At 36.0% G+C, this 16,395-nt stretch overlaps 1 protein-coding gene across 6 annotated transcripts in view; it reads left to right on the top strand.

Annotated features, from left to right (window-relative positions):
• Positions 1 to 16,395, top strand: part of SPATA6 (spermatogenesis associated 6) — a 185,892-nt gene that overhangs the window by 92,417 nt on the left and 77,080 nt on the right. For all 6 annotated transcript variants that reach the window (XM_064281936.1, XM_064281934.1, XM_064281935.1 and 3 more), the window contains 3 exons: positions 5,176 to 5,256; positions 10,610 to 10,903; positions 16,031 to 16,118. In XM_064281936.1, the coding sequence (XP_064138006.1) occupies positions 5,176 to 5,256; positions 10,610 to 10,903; positions 16,031 to 16,118 (463 nt within the window). The remainder of the gene's footprint in view (positions 1 to 5,175; positions 5,257 to 10,609; positions 10,904 to 16,030; positions 16,119 to 16,395) is intronic.

Raw genomic sequence — 16,395 nt, 5'->3', positions numbered from 1 at the left:
ATCCCAACTTTATTTATGAAAATGAACATTAAACTATACTCAATCATTTTGTCTCTTTTAGTGCTAGAGTATACTAACATCAATACCACTTCTGCATGCTTGTATTATTTAAGCCTTTCCCAAATACGTGAAAGACTTAATGCTATTATAAGTGTAACGGTTTATTTAAGTGTGCGTAACTAGAAGTCAAGAAAGGTAAAGGTATTAGCTTACCTGGTGTGATGAGCTTCTGAACTGAGGAATTTGTTGCCCTGACAGAGAACAATCCACCCTTAGAATTCTTCCGATTTTGCATAGTCATCTGAGTCCCAAGCTGTTCAATAATAATTTTACTTAGGCTAGACATGGGTTCTTGATTCTGTCACATTGGCAAGGATTCAAATCACGTCCGGGATTGAATTCTGGCATGGGTTACTAGTTAAGTAACCTTGGACAAAGTGCTGTAACATGGATGATATCAAAGAATTGGGTGGACTGACATAACCTTGTAAATGGTTGTAGCGGTACCTGGCACATAGAAAGGACCTAAGTGTTAATGATGTGATGATGGTAGTGAAGACGATGGCATCAGTGACTGATGATGATAATGATGTCTCCTCCTTTAGACTGCACGCTCCATAAAAAACAGAACCTGTGACTTTCTCATCTGTGAATCTCTAATTCAGAACAGTGCCTTGCATGGTACTTATTAAATGCCTCTGGATTTAATTGAATGAATAAATTACATCTTATTGTGAGATCCATAGAGGAGCTGACATTTGAGATGGGTTTTGAAATTTCAGTAAAAAATAATGAGTAAAACATTAATTGAATTTTTACTATGTGACCAGCAATATATTGAAAAGGGTAAACTGATAAGTCGTAGTCCAGGCTGTAGTGATTTAGGAAACGGTCTACAGATTCTTTGATATTCCTCACGTCAATAGGAAGAGCCTAATTCTCCTCTTCACTGTAGGCTGTAGTGACTCTAGCAGATATTATGTGGTGAAGTGATATGTTAGACTTTTGATACCAGTTCATTAAAAGTGTTGTAGCTTCCACCTTATTCTTGCTTTTGAAGCGCTCACTCTGGAGGAAGCCAACTGCCATGCGTGAACACATAAACAGCTTCCTGGAGAGTGTAGAAGTTGGAAGATCTTTCAAAGAGTATTTGTGAAAGCTTAAAGAGCCTTGAAGAAACTGTCATATGGGCATTCGCAGGAAAATGAGGTTGATGTTATTGGAAACTGGGGGAGAAGAGGATCCTTGTTATGTATAGTGGCAGAAAATTTAGTAACATTCTTACCTGCAAAAATGTGGAAAGTTAGAAAATGTACCCCATAAAATGGGTGGTGTGGCTAAGGAGATTTTCAGACAGAATGCTAGAAGGGCTGCGTGGTTTCTCCTTGTTGCTTAGATCAAAATGTGAGAGGAGAGAGAAAAGGAAAGACTGTTAAACAAAAAGGGGTTGGAATTGCCATTTCTGATGATTCCTAGCCTCCTCAGATGGCAAACAATGCTAAAGTTAAGAAATGGCTTTTAAGCAAAGATTATTCTAGGACACTTTCAGGAACTTGTGGTCTGAAGGTGAAACCACAGGGGTGACTGTAAAACCTTTGTTATAACCTCAGAAAGATCCAAGATAGTGCTTCAGAAAATAATTTAATTAAGAAAAGGGGGATTTCTAAAAATGCTTAAGAGCATTGTCCCTTGCCAGTCTCAGCAAAAGCCCAACATAGAACAGGGTGTGGCTTTTGTCTAACAGACTGAACACCAATGAGATACACATGATACTCTCCCCTCCCTAGTAACCACCAAAGGTTGATTTTTTTCTGTGTGTAAACCTTTTCTTGAGTTTTTATAATAGTGGTCTTATACAATGTTTGTCCTTTTGTGAATGACTTATTTCACTCAGCATAATGCCCTCCAGATTCATCCATGTTGTGAGATGTTTCACGGATTCATCATTGTTCTTTATCTTTCCATAGTATTCTGTTATATATGTGTACCAGAATTTGTTTATTCATTCACCTGTTGCTGGGTACTTAAGTTGTTTCCATTTTTTTGCTATTGTGAATTGCTCCAGTGAACATGGGTATGCATATGTCTGTGTGTGTGACAGCTCTTATTTCTCTAAAACTTATTCCTAGGAGATTGCTAGATCATATGGTATTTCCACTTCTACCTTTTTAAGGAGGCACCATATCTTTTTCCATAGTAGTTGTACCATTTTACATTACCACCAACACTGCATAAGAATTCCAGTCTCCCCTCAACCTCTCCAACATTTGTTATTTTCTGTTTTTTTTTTTACTAGTGCCAGTAATGTCAGAGTGAGATGGTATCTCATTGTAGTTTTGATTTGCATATCTCTGATGGCCGGTGGGAAACCCTCATGGTATAGTGGTTAAGAGCTACAGCTACTAACCAGAAGGTCAGCAGTTTCAATCCACCAGGTGCTCCATGGAAACCCTATGTGGCAGTTCTACTCTGTCTTATAGGTCTCTATGAGTCAGAATTGACTTTACGACAATGAGTTTGGTTTTTTCGGTTTAATGGCCAGTGATCATGAGCATTTCGTCATGCGTGTGTTAGCTACCTGAATGCCTTCTTTGGCGAGGTGTCTGTTCACATCTGTTGTTCGTTTTATAATTGGGTTATTTGCCTTTTTGTTGTTGAGTTGTTATTCTAAAGATTTTAGAGCTTAGACCCTTGTCAGATGTGTCATAGCCAAATATTTTTACCCTGTCTGTAGGTTCTGTTTTTACTCTTTTGGTGAAGTCTTTTGATGAGCATAAGTGTTTAATTTTTAGGAGCTCCCAGTTATCTAGTTTATCTTCTGATGTTTGTGCATTGTTAGTTATGGTTTGTGTTGTATTTATGCCATATATTAGGGCCCTTAGTGTTGTCCCTATTTTTTCTTCCATGGTTTTTATCATTTTGTGCTTTATATTTAGGTCTTTGATCCATTTTGAGTTATTTTTTATCTATAGTATGAGATATGAGTCCTGTTTCATTATCGTACAAATGAAACATCCAGTTTTGCCAGCACTATTTGTTAAAAAAGATTGTTTTTTTCCCAATTTAATGGACTTTGGTCCTTTGTCAGAGATCAGCTGGCCATAGGTAGATGGATTTACATCTGGGTTCTTGAATCTGTTCCATTGGTCTATGTGTCTGTCATTGTACCAGTACCAGGTGGTTTTGACTACCTTGGCTGTATAGTAGATTCTGAGATCAGGCAGTGTGAAGCCTCCTGCTTTGTTCTTTTTCTTCAGTAATGCTTTGCTTATCCGGGGCCTCTTTCCTTTCCGTGTAATGTTGGTGACTAGCTTTTCCATCTCATTAAAGAATGCTGTTGGTATTTAGATCAGGATTGTATTGTGTCTGTAGATCGCTTTGGGTAGGATTGACATTTTCACAGTGTTACATCTTCCTATCCATGAGCATGGTATGTTTTTCCATTTATGTAGGTCTCTCTTGATTTCTTGCAGTAGTGTTTTGTAGTTTTCTTTGTACAGGTCTTTTACATCCCTGGTTAGATTTATTCCTAAGTATTTTATCTTTTTAGGGTATATTATAAATGATACTGTTTTCTTGATTTCCTTTTCAGAATTCTCTTTGTTGGTTTATAGGAATCCAACTGATTTTTGTATGTTTATCTTGTATCATTCTACTCTACAGAATTAGTTCCAGTAACTGTCTTGTGGAATTTTCAGGGTTCTCTATGTGTAGAATCATATCATCTGTGAATTGGGAGGATTTTACTTTTTCCTTACCAATTCGAATGCTCTTAATTTCTTTTTCTTGCCTTATTGCTCTAACTAGGACTTCCAGCACAGTGTTAAATAGGAGTGGTGATAAAGGGCATCCTTGTCTTGTTCTCTTTCTCAGGGGGAGTGCTTTCAGCTTCTCTCTGTAGAGAATGATGTTGGGCATTGGTTTTGTTTAGATGCCGTTTATTATGTTGAGAAATTTCCGTTCTATTCCTATTTTATTGAGAGTTTTTATCAGGAATGGGTGTTGAACTTTATCAAATGGCCTTTTCTTTGTTGATTGAGGCGATCATTGTGATTCTTTTGTTCTGTTTATGTGGTGGATTACATTGATTTTCAGTTAGTTTTTAGGCAGCTCAGAGGTTTAGTTTTTTCTGTGACATGTTTGATGTTTTAAACTTGTAGGTTAAAGGCTGGGTTTGTAGAAGCCAATTGTAGGCACCTTTGGTGAATTTCTAGCTTCCACTATATTTGAGTAAGGCTGCACTGGAAACAGATGATAACCTTTAGTGTTTTGATGAATGCACAGCTTAATGTGCTTTCAAATATTTTCCCAGGTACTTTGTGATCATCCCTTTGAACTTTACCGTTTTTCTCCAACCAAAAACCAAACCAGTTGCTGTCAAGCTGATTTAGATCATGGCGATTCCATGTGTATTAGAGTAGAACTGTGCTCTATAGGATTTTCACTGGCTGATTTTCTGGAAGCAATCTGCCTGTACTTTCTTCCAAGGTGCCTCTGGGTGGACTCGTACCTCCAAGCTTTTGTTTAGCAGCTGAATATGTTAACGGTTTGCATCATCCAGGACCTCTCTGTTTGTCTGTCTTATCTAAAAACAGTGTCCAAGCTAGTGATTAAAGTATTGCTAGAAGTAGAAACTTTATTCATTCATAGAACTAAATATAAGCTACATTAGGGAAAAAATTTTGGAGGAATTGGTAAACATTTATTTTCTCTTTTCAGGAACTGCATACCAAGACTGTGATTTCTTTTTTTTTTTTTTTTTGTTAAACGTGAGACTATCCAAAGTATTTAATTTTATAGTTACATATGTCTTAAGTTTTGAAAGTAAAAAGAACTGAAATCTATTAAGTATGTTCATATTTTTGGCTATAATATTATATGATAGATTAATTTTTTTTTTTAATTTTGATGGGGAGATACTTGAACGTGAAACAAAACCCTCTTAATAAATAAAATAATGATTAATCATCTGTAACTGAATCATCAGTAACAAAACTGTTTCTTGTAAACATTTAGCATTACTATATTGCCTTTATCTTTAATAAGAAGGTAAAACTAACAAATGAAGCAATTGAACCTTGACAAGTGTTTATTACATTACTTCATAATTTCATCACTAATAATTATCTTTTGTTACATAGAAATGTCTAATCGTGTCCTCTTTCCCCCCCTTAGGGAATTGCTCCAAAGATGGAATTTTCTACAACCTCAGTGATTACTGAATGTCTCATAAGTTCGAAGAAGTGCCGCACTCAGGTTAAAATCACTTATTTACAGTATTTAATTGTTTAACTTATTTATTTATTTTTTGTTTATGGCCATTTGGCAAGCATTATCCTTCTATTTTGGAGATAGGTCTTTCTTTTTTTGTTAATCTTTAGTTTAATCGAAGCCATTATTATAGATATTTAACAGTTTGGTTGCATATTTACAAATGTGAGAATGAGAAGCTTCTATATGATGTTATTTTTCTTACTTCATGCCCTGTTTTTAAATCACACTACTTAGCCTTTTGTTACTTTCTTTCCTCTCTTTCTCTCTTTTTAATTGGCTAGTCTTTTAGAATGGAAACCCTGGTGGCATAGTGGTTAGGTGCTACGGCTGCTAACCAAAGGGTCAGCAGTTTGAATCTGCCAGGAGCTCCTTGGAAACTCTATGGGGCAGTTCTACCCCGTCCTATAGGGTCACTATGAGTCGGAATTGACTCAACAGCACTGGTTTTGGTTTTTTTTTTTTTTCTTCAGTTTTTTAGAATAGTTTTAGGTTGACAGGAAAATTAAGTAGAGAGAGCTCTCTCATACCTTCTCTCTTCTGTAACAAAACAAAACAGACCTGTTGCTATCCAGTCAATTCCAGCTTGTGTGTCAGAGTAAAACTGAGCTCCATAGAATTTTCAGTGGCTGTAATATTATGGAAGTAGATCGCCAGGCCTTTTTTCTCTAGGTGCCACTAAGTGAATTTTAACTGCCAACCTTTTGGTTAGTAGCCAGGTGCAAACCATTTGCACCATCAAGGGTGCCACTACCCCATATGGTTTCCCTTATTAAAATTTTGCTTAAGTGTGGTACATGTGTTACAGCTGATGGGTGGATATTGCTGCATTGTATTGATATATTAACTGAAGTCTGTAGTTTATATTAGGGCTCACTCTTTGTGTTATACAGTTCTTTTTGTTTTGACAAATGTATGTCATGTATCCATCATTAATTACAGTATGATACAAAATATTTTTACTATCCTAAAAATCTTTTGTGCTCCACCTACTCATCTCCCCTCCCCCCGCCCTTCTTTGGCAACCACGGATCTTTTTACTGTCTCTATGGTTTTGCCTTTTCCAAAATGTCGTATAGTTGGAATCATACAGTGTGTAGACTTTTTAGACTGCTTTCACTTAGCAATATACATTTAAGATTCCTCCACGCCTTTTTGGGGGTTGTTTCTTTTTATTGCTGTATGCTATTCCATTGTATGGCTATACCACAGTTTGTTTATCCATTCATCTATTGAAGGACATCTTGATTGCTTCCAAGTTTTCAGACTTATTAATAAAGCTGTTATAAACATATGTGTACAGGTTTTTGTGTGGACATGAGTTTTCAGTTCATTTAGGTGAATACCAAGGGACATGATTGCTAGATGGTATCATAAGACTGTGTTTAACTTTTTAAGGAACTATGCCCACTTATCCCCCATCCCTTTTTTAATTCAGAGAAATCAGGCTGCTTGAAAGATGGGATGAAAGAAGTCCCATAGAAAACTAGATTGGAGGCTTATATAAATTGTATAGAAGTTAACGTTTACCACAAAAATTGTTTGTTGTTGTGTGCCATCGAGTCAATTCCAACTTATAGAGACCCTGTAGGACAAAGTAGAACTGCCCCATAGGGTTTTCTAAGCTGTAATCTTTACAGGAGCAGATCACCAGGTCTTTTCTCCCATAGAGCCCCTGGTGGTGGTGGGTTTGAACTGCTGACTTTTCAGTTAGCAGCCTAGCGCTTAACCAGTGTGCCCCCAGGGCTCCTTGCAAAAAGTTTAAGGGATATATTTTTAGCAACTGTGACCAGAGTTTCCCTTAGATTGGGATAATGGTGTTTAGTAAGTGTGGTTTCTTGAGTGTCTCTAGTTCCTTAAGGGATTGGTGCTCAGTTTGGTGACCATACAGGTGCTGTCAGATCAAGGGAAGCCTAGAAACACTTACTAAGTACCTTCTATGTTGGTGAAAACTGCCTGTTGTAAACTGGGATATCTGGATATAATATTCTAGTCTGGTCTAACTTCTTACTGAGTCACCGGGGTTGTCTTGCTACCTTGTCCACAGGTTCTGTAATAATGTCTAGGCCTTACTCATATGCATTTGCAGTGTGACCAAGTAATAATGACCTCTTTGTGACAAAGAGTCAGTAATATATAAGGCCCAGAGGGCCCAAACATGGTAAGCCTGGGCTTATCATGGGAGGAGTGGAATGTTAATTTACTGCATTATCCATTTAGAGTGAATTTGCTGAGGTTGATAACTAACTTAAGCTAACAAAGGTAAAATATAGTTATAGAATTTATTGAAGGGATGATTCTTATTTTGTTTAGCAAGAATTTGGTATTTCAGAATCAGGCTGTAGTTTTTTCTTTTAAATGTAGGGTGAAACATAGTTATTATAGATCTAACAACCTGTAATGGCCAAATGAGAAGGCACATTTATTGACTTGTTTTTGAAACATGCCATTACGCACTTGTGTAAATTGTTAGAAATATTTTGCCTGTCCTTCCACAATAGTTCTCTCGACATTGGAGTGTGCACTTGTAATGGATGAGTAGAGAAGTCCTTCTTTGCCTTTTTGACTTTTTTCTGAAGGATAGCATATGTACAAGGAAAGAGCATATATTCCAAGTGTAGTTGTTGGAAGACCAAAAAAACCTAACTTGTTGCCATTGAGTCATTTCTGACTCATAGTGACCTTATAGGACAGAGTAGAACTGCCCCATAGAGTTTCCAAGGAGTGACTGTTGGATTCAGACTGCCGATTTTTTGGTTAGCAACCATAGCACTTAACTACTGCGCCACCAGAGCTCCGCCCTTTCAAAATACAAAGCTTTCACCTCATTAGTAGTTTCCTCTGTAAACTTTTGGCAAGACAATTCCATTTCTACCCTGGTGGCATAATGGTTAAGTGCTACGGCTGCTAACCAAAAGATTAGCTGTTTGAATCTGCCAGGTGCTCCTTGGAAACTCTATGGGGCAGTTCTACTCTGTCCTATAGGGTCACTATGAGTCGGAATCGACCCGATGGCAGTGGGTTTGGTTTTAACTTTGTGTTTCAATGTTTGCCATTTGATCTTTAATGAACAGAGTAAGAGAGTAGGCTTTGGTGTTAGACAGTGATTGAGAGAATATGCTTTCGAATTAGATGAATCTGAGTTCTAATTCTTTCTCTGCTACTTATAATGTAACCTTGAGCAAGGTATTTAACCTCTTAGCCTAAGTTTTGTCATCTGTGAAACGGATATAATTGTTATTACCACATAAAGCTGTTGTAAAGATTAAATGAGAGAATATATACAAAATGCCTGGCACATGATATATAATTGATAAATTTTATGGCTTTTTTATAAGGAGGATATCAAGTTGGGTAAGTTTTGTTAGCTTTAATTAAGATAGCTGGGGGAGGGAGGAAGATAGTAATTGAAATATAAGGTGGAAAACATCGTCTACTGGCACACCACAGTGTACACTTTTAAAGTTCCCAGGGTGAATAGTCTTTGACCTGATTGGAGAAGGAGATAAATTCACTTCTCTTCCTAGCGAATATTAGTTAGAGTTAAAATTTTAATGGCTCTGAAGCATTATTTTCAGGCTCACATTTAAGAATAAAACAAATTTTGATTTTTAAGAGCGTGAATATAATCAATTTTATACAGTTATTTAGGCTTGCAAATATTTAAGGCAGTATTTATTTCTTTCAGCACTTTATTTTAATATTTGATGTTTTACCACTAATTGAATGAACCAAAAAATTAAGCATATGATTGTGATTTTCTGGAATGAAATTAGTTTGCTCTTCTACTCAATTATTCTTCTCACATACTGTAAAATAAAATTTATCATTAAGTGGATAAATATCAGTAGTCACTTATTAACATATGTTAAATTGCTGTATCAGGTAATTTTTGCTGTGTGAAAAACCATGGAAAATCTTAGTGGCTTAAAACAACAACTGTTGCTCACAGTTCTGTGGATTGGCTGAGTGGTTCTTTTGGTTTGTATTGGCAAGGCTGGGGCTGAATGACCTAGGATGGCGTCACTCACATGTCTGGCAGTTAGCAGGCTTCTTGGTCTGGGAGCAGTCTTACATTTCTGGCAATTAGCTTGATTTCAGCTGGGGAGATGGCCCTGAGGCTCTTATAATCTAGCAGGCTTGATTTGTGCTCATTCACATGGTGGCAGTAAGATTTCCAGAAATAAGAGAAGACATGCAGTTTTAAAGTCTCTGTGTGTGTCACATATATTATCATCCTGTTGTCCGAAACATGTCACATAGCTAAGCCTAGAGTCATTGTAAGAGGTGAAACTAGCCTAGGTGTAGATATAGGAAGGGAAATTATGGCAGCGACTTTGTAAACAGTGTCCACTTTAATTGGGTATTAATGACAATGCATTAAAGATTATGTAGGGTTAGGTAGAATGCATTTGTAGTAGGTACTATACAGTTTATGACTTCCTATAGTAGTATACAGCACTCAGAAACTGTAATGAGAAAAGTAGATGGGTTTTGTTAAGTATAGGGGTATCCTCTGAGGAGGAGCTTTACAGCATTGCTGAAAGAAATGATTATGAGTTCAGCAAAGTATGGTGGTAAGATATATTAAAAATGTGTGAAAGACTAGGAAAAAGAGATCTAGGGTCTGAGTAGGTGAGGAGAGCAAGTAATAGATTCAGTGAGAGTAAAAGAAGTATATTGTGGAAGGGAGGTTGTGATCGCTAGAAATTTTTAGAGTTTGAGGTGAAATGGATCAGCATAATGATGAAATCTAAGATTAAGTAGAAGAAAATAATTAAAACAGAAATAGGAACTCTGAGTCCAGGTTCTTGGGAAGATTCATTGTTTGTCGAATGTTTTAGTTAACCTCAAAGACTCTTTGTAGTGCTAACATTCCTTGTTTTTGTGAGTCAGTGTGATGTCACAGAGATGGATGAAGTGGGGTAAGGTAGAGAGGAAAATTGTGAGCTATTTGTTGAAGTCATTGAACAAGGTGGGAGGAGGTCCAGGAGCATATCAAGAACAAAAGAAGAAGAAAGATAATGAAATAATCGGATGCTGCTGGTCTGTATGAAACTTATGGACTTATTTTTCCAGTTAGGAAAATATCTTTATTCTCATGTTTATTTACTTTTTAAAAATATTTGACTTTTCTATTTTCACATTTGTATTTTATCTACTTAGAACAGATACCCTTAGCAAATTGGGAGTGGGGAAAGGTCTGGGAAAGTAGAGAGGGAGGGAGGATTGGTGGCTTTTTCAAGTGAGTAGAGTTAGGAGTACATTCAAAAATTCTCAACCTATAAGATTAAAAAAATTATTTTCTGCCCAAGCTAATTTTTACTTTTGTGTTCAGGATAAATTTATTTACCACTCGGCTCCAGTTGAAAAATCACACGGCAGATTGCAAGGCAGAACATCAAGATCACAGAAGAAAAAATCCAAGTCACCTGAGAGAAGTAAATGCTGCATAAACGCAAAAAACTACGAGCAGCCTACAATTTCATCAAAATCACATTCTCCATCTCCCTACACAAAAAGACGCATGTGTGAGCTATCTGAAGACACCAGGCGGCGGCTGGCCCATTTAAATCTGGGACCCTATGAATTCAAAAAAGAAACAGATAAACCTCCGTTTGTGATTAGACATGTATGTGTTCCCTTAAACGTTTCCATTTGAAACTGATCAAATTTGCCCTTCCACATAATATGATTCTGAAACTTCTTCCACCATCTAGCTTATATTAATAATTTTCTTTCCTGAGTTGTCTGTTAGCCTAGCAATCTAAAATAGAAAATTAACTTACAATAAAAGAATTCTTTTGTGAGTCTTTAAAACCTGAACAGAGATCAAACTCCATTATGAATACCATGTTTGAATCCTCTAAGTACCCATGTCCTTTCTTCTTACATAGCGGGCAGCGTAGTAACTCTACGAATTGAACTTGGATGTAATTGATATTAGTACTAAAATGGCAGAGTAGGATTAAAAGAAGACCAAGTATTCATTATGAAAAAGAAGACCCCCCCGCAAGCCTTTTAGAAAATTATAATGGAAAGTAAGTTTCCTTTGAAACTATGTCCCATGGGTCTAAGTTTCGTATAATGGATCTTTGACGTAAATCGTTATTTGTTAGAGAGGGGAAACCTGTTTAAAAAAAAAAAAGTGAAGAGAATTAACTTAAAGGTAGCATAGTTCTAATCCTTCTCTACAGCAGCCTTCTTTTGATATTAAGTTTAGACTTTGTGTCCATGATAGTTAAATAGACTTTGGCTAAATTTAAGGGTCTATAATCAAAATAATAAAGGACTTTCTCAGAATCTTCATAGTTTCTTGAATTTTTATAAAGTATTTTACCTTAAAATCAAATGTTTTTATATTCTTTACCAAAAACTTTCAAATTAATATATGTATGTATATATATATAAGCTTTAGAAATTGACCTCAAAATTCAAGTGCCTATAGAACTATAGCAACTTTTTGGGATATCTGTAAAACTATTTCGTGTGTTAGTATTTCTAATTCATTATTTACGCATTCCAAAATGAATCATTCCAACATGTAAATATGCCCCTTTGTTGGTCTAATAGATTTTTGAACATACAACATCTGGAGGTTTAGATTTTCATTGTTACACCTTTTAAAATAAATTTAGATGTGCTTTAAGCCATATTTTATTCCATCTTTATATTTTGACTATAAATCCATTATTTTTTTAAGATAAAGATCTTTTATTATAAAAGGAAAATTCATATTGTAATAAAGCACTTTAAAATGGTAACATTTTATTGAGATTATTTTTATTGTATTTGTCTTATTTCTGGCCACATTTTTTTGTTTGTTTCACCAGTATCCAGATAATATTTACTTGATTTTTGATGGCAGTTTTAGAGTGCCTCTAATTTTATGTCTGCCCACAATTACAAATTAAATGGGAAAGAACATATTGAGTTCTAATTTGAAGGAATAGTGGCATTTTAATTAAAAAGTGTACATACAAAGATAACCAGGAATATTTTGGGGATTAGTCACATAAATATTGTTTAGGGAAAAGCTGTTCTTAAAATGTTTATTACTGTTTTTCATGTCAGTGTTTAAATGGTGTAATTCTAACAATGCTAGGTATAAACCTTGACAGTTTTTATTTTAAAAGGCCCCCCTGTCCAGCCTTTTTAATGAACAGAAATGCAGACTTTAAAGTTTTTAGTTAGAAAATTTCTTATTGAGGCTTTCCAATTGTATGTGTAAACATAGAGATGCCTTTTTTCTCTCACACCATTCATGATTTTTAAAAGCACTCAACAAATTGGTAACTAAACAATATTTTCTTTTTTTTTAAACTTTATTGTGCTTTTAGATGAAAATTTACAGCACAAATTAGTTCTCCTTAAAAAATTTATATACAAATTGTTTTGTGATATTGGTTGCAATCCCTGCAATGTGTCAGCACTCTCCTTTCCACCTTGGGTTCTCTGTGTTTATTTGCCAGTTTTCCCATCCCTTCTTACCTTCTCGTCTTTGCTTTTGGGCAGGTGTTGCCCATTTGGTCTTGTATACTTGATTGAACTAAGAAGCATGTTCCTCACATGTGTTATTGTTTGTTTTATAGGCTTATCTAATCTTTGGCTGAAAGGTGGACTTTGGCAGTGACTTCAGTTCTGAGCTAGCAGGGTGTCTGAGGACTGTAGTCTTGGGGGTTCCTCCAGTTTCTGTCAGACCAGTAAGTCTGGTCTTTTTTTGTGTGAATTTGTATTTTGTCCTATATTTTTCTCCCCCTCTATCCAGGACCCTCTACTGTGATCCCTGTTAGAGCAGTTGGTGATGGTAGCCTGGCACCATCTAGTTCTTCTTGGCTCACACTAGTGGAGGCTGTGGTTCATGTGGCCCATTAGTCCTTTGGACTAGTATTTTCCTGTGTCTTTTTTTTTTTATTCTCCTTTGCTTCAGACATAAACAATATTTTCTTAACTTCATACATTCATGTGCTGCGTAAGGATAACACTTTTGTGAAGGACATTCTATTTTTATGTATAAAAATATGGTATGAAAAATAATCCTAAAGAATAGGAGCAGTTTCAAGAAATCAGTTAACATGCCTCCAAACAAACTGGCATCACCATCTTAGAAGTGTTAAGTGACACTCTTTTTCTTTTATGCAGAATAGGATCTTTTTTCTTTGTTATGGTGGTAACATTTACCATTTCAGTCATTATAAAATGTACAATTCAGTGACAGCGGTGTCACTAGGGTTGGTGTCACCCCTCCTCCATGGACCTTCCCCTGTACGAGACCATACAGAATCCTTAGTAATGGTTATTATCAATTTTAAGCATAGAATGATATGTGATATAGTTGCAAATTGCTAAAGTGTAATATTCCTTAGATTACATGAATACTAATAACAAAATTGTTTTGTAAAATCTTTCTACACTGAATTACGTTACTAGTTACAACAGTAGTAGTAACTGAGCAGAAGCCTTTTTTGACTTCAGTCCTTTTCCTTTAATTACTACTTCTTTCTCAAAAGAACTTAATGATATAGGTTCACAAATACTAATTACAACAATATTGTAGCTGAAACAGGAGAAAATTTGACAAAACCAGCGACTATAAAAACACTGGCAGCAACAAAAATAGCGCCTGCTTGTGGAGCATACAGACAAAACCACGTGATTCAAAGTGTCATTGTAATTGGCTAACAGTGGCAGCTCTGACTGGAGCACGTTAGAAGGTTCAAAAGTAAATTAACATAGCATTTTAGCCTTGTAGGTATGCTGATACATGTAAGGTGGGCTTAGGAAAAATGTTTTTGTTGTAACTAACTACAAGGGTATTTTATAAAAAATAATAAATTTTCTGCTGAAATACTGTACGCAGATTTTTTAGATAGTCATTTTCATGTCACCCTCTCTGGCAGTGTCAACCTGGTGCAGTCCGCACCCCCTAATGACACCACTGTTCAATGACATTAGGTGCATGCCCATTGTTATACAACCATGACCGATACATACTCCCCCAAATTTTTCGTTACCTAAAAGGAAACCTTGTTTCCGTTAAGCATTCATTCCCAATGCCTCCTTCCCCAGTCCCTGGCAAGAACTCATCTTTTTTATCTGTGTGGATCTTCCTATGCTGGATATCTCATAAAAATGGAATCAAACAATGTGTGGCCTTTCGTGTCTGACTTCTTTCTATTTAACTTCTGTTTCATTTCGATTTTTAAGCTTCATCTGTATTGTAGCATGGTACAATATTCGTTTTTATGGATGAGAAACATTCTGTTGTATGGCTATAGCACATTTTGTTTATTCATCCATTAGCTGATGGGCATTTGGCTCGTTTCTACCTTTTGGTTATTGTGAATTAGTGCTGTTATGAACATTGGTGTGCAGGTATCTGTTTGAGCCCTGCTTTCAAGTCTTTTTTGTGTATACCTTTTTTTAACGGTAATTTTGTGTGTAACTTTTTGAGGGGCACTGTCAAACTGCTTTTCACAGTGGCTGTGCACCATTTTACATTCCCATCAGCAATGAATGAGGGTTCCAAATTTCTCTACATCCTTACCAACGCATCTTTCTTTTTTATTGCAGCCACTGTCTTAGTTATCTAGGACTGTTATAACAGAAATACCACAAGTGGGTGGCTTTAAAGAACAGAAATTTATTTTCTCAGAGTTTGGGAGGCTAGAAGTTCAAATTAGGGTCTTGAACCTGTCAATTCCTTCTTTGTTCGTAGTCCTAGGCAATCCTTGGTTCTTGGCAGTCCTCAGAGGGCATCAGTCTTCTCGAGTATGTGCTCATTTCTGTGTCTAATCTGCTGTTTTTGTAACTCAGAAGTCATAGGTTTTGGACGCACCCTACATTGGTATGACCTCATTAACATAGCAATGAAAACGCTATTTCCAAACTGTTACATTCATAGGAACAAGAGTTAGGATCCCAATACATATCTTGGGAAGACACAAATCAATACGTAACAGCCATTCTAGTAGGTATGAAGTAGTGTATCACTGTGGTTTTGATTTGCATTTCCCTAGTGACTACTGACACTGAGCATATCTTCATGTGTTTGTTGGTCATTTGTATATCTTCTCTGGAGAAGTATCTATTCAGCACCATTGCCCATTTTTTAAATGAGCTATTTTTGTCTTTTTATTGTTGAGTTTTAAGAGTTCTGTACATATTCTGGATGCTAGATCTTTATCAGACATACGATTTGCAAATATTTTTTCCATTCCCATTCCTATGCATCTTGACTAGTGTCTTTTGATGCATACAAGTTTGTAATTTTATTGACTAGAAGTGTCTTTTTTACAAAGATTTATATCACCCTGACTTTTTAATCTTTGATCAGGAAACTTGGTCGACTGTTATTATCTATAAGCTTATACAGCACTCACCATGCTAAGTAGCAAGTGGCTAAATTTGTTTTTTAACTATGGCAAAGTAGATTGTTCTTTTTTTTAACCTTGCAATGGAAAGCAAAATAGGCAATGAGATAATGAACATTTCAACTGGTAATCTGTTCATTTTAAATTAAAAGAAGACATATATTTAAACATTTCTGGAGTTTAATTTCAATTTTGTTTAAAAATGAATAGCAAAATATCTGACTAAGTTCCTAAGTCTCTTGGAACATGCCTCTCCCTTACAGGCACTATCACGTCAAGCTGGTGATATGTGGTCTATGTACTCCAGTTGTCTTTCTGGTGCCATGAGACTGAAAGACTGGGATATTTAAGCTCTTTTTTTTACATTGATATCCTGCCTCCTCTAGGTTGATCCCCCAAGTCCCAGGGCTGATGCTTTATTTGGATCTTCTGGCAGAGATTGTGAAAGAGATGGATGGTCCAGGATGCACAATGGTAAGCTAGAGATTATCAACTGTCTTCATTTCTTTAGTTAACTGGGCTGTATACAGCCTTTAAAGTGCCATTGATAAACAAAAACAGAATCTTTGCTGTGTCATTTTATGCCTTGTGGGACACCCATATAGATACTCTCTAAAAATAATACATTCTGTGTGGCTATAAGCTTATTTCCCTCTTTGAGACTCAAAATTCATATTAGCATATTAAAGACTGTGATACCTTCTGGTAAAATAAGCTTGATTTATCCATTTTGTTTTACTCAACATTTTCT

Source organism: Loxodonta africana, chromosome 3 (assembly GCF_030014295.1).
Source record: "Loxodonta africana isolate mLoxAfr1 chromosome 3, mLoxAfr1.hap2, whole genome shotgun sequence".
Taxonomy (NCBI): Eukaryota; Metazoa; Chordata; class Mammalia; order Proboscidea; family Elephantidae; genus Loxodonta; species Loxodonta africana.
This window is presented reverse-complemented; position numbering and strand designations above follow the sequence as displayed.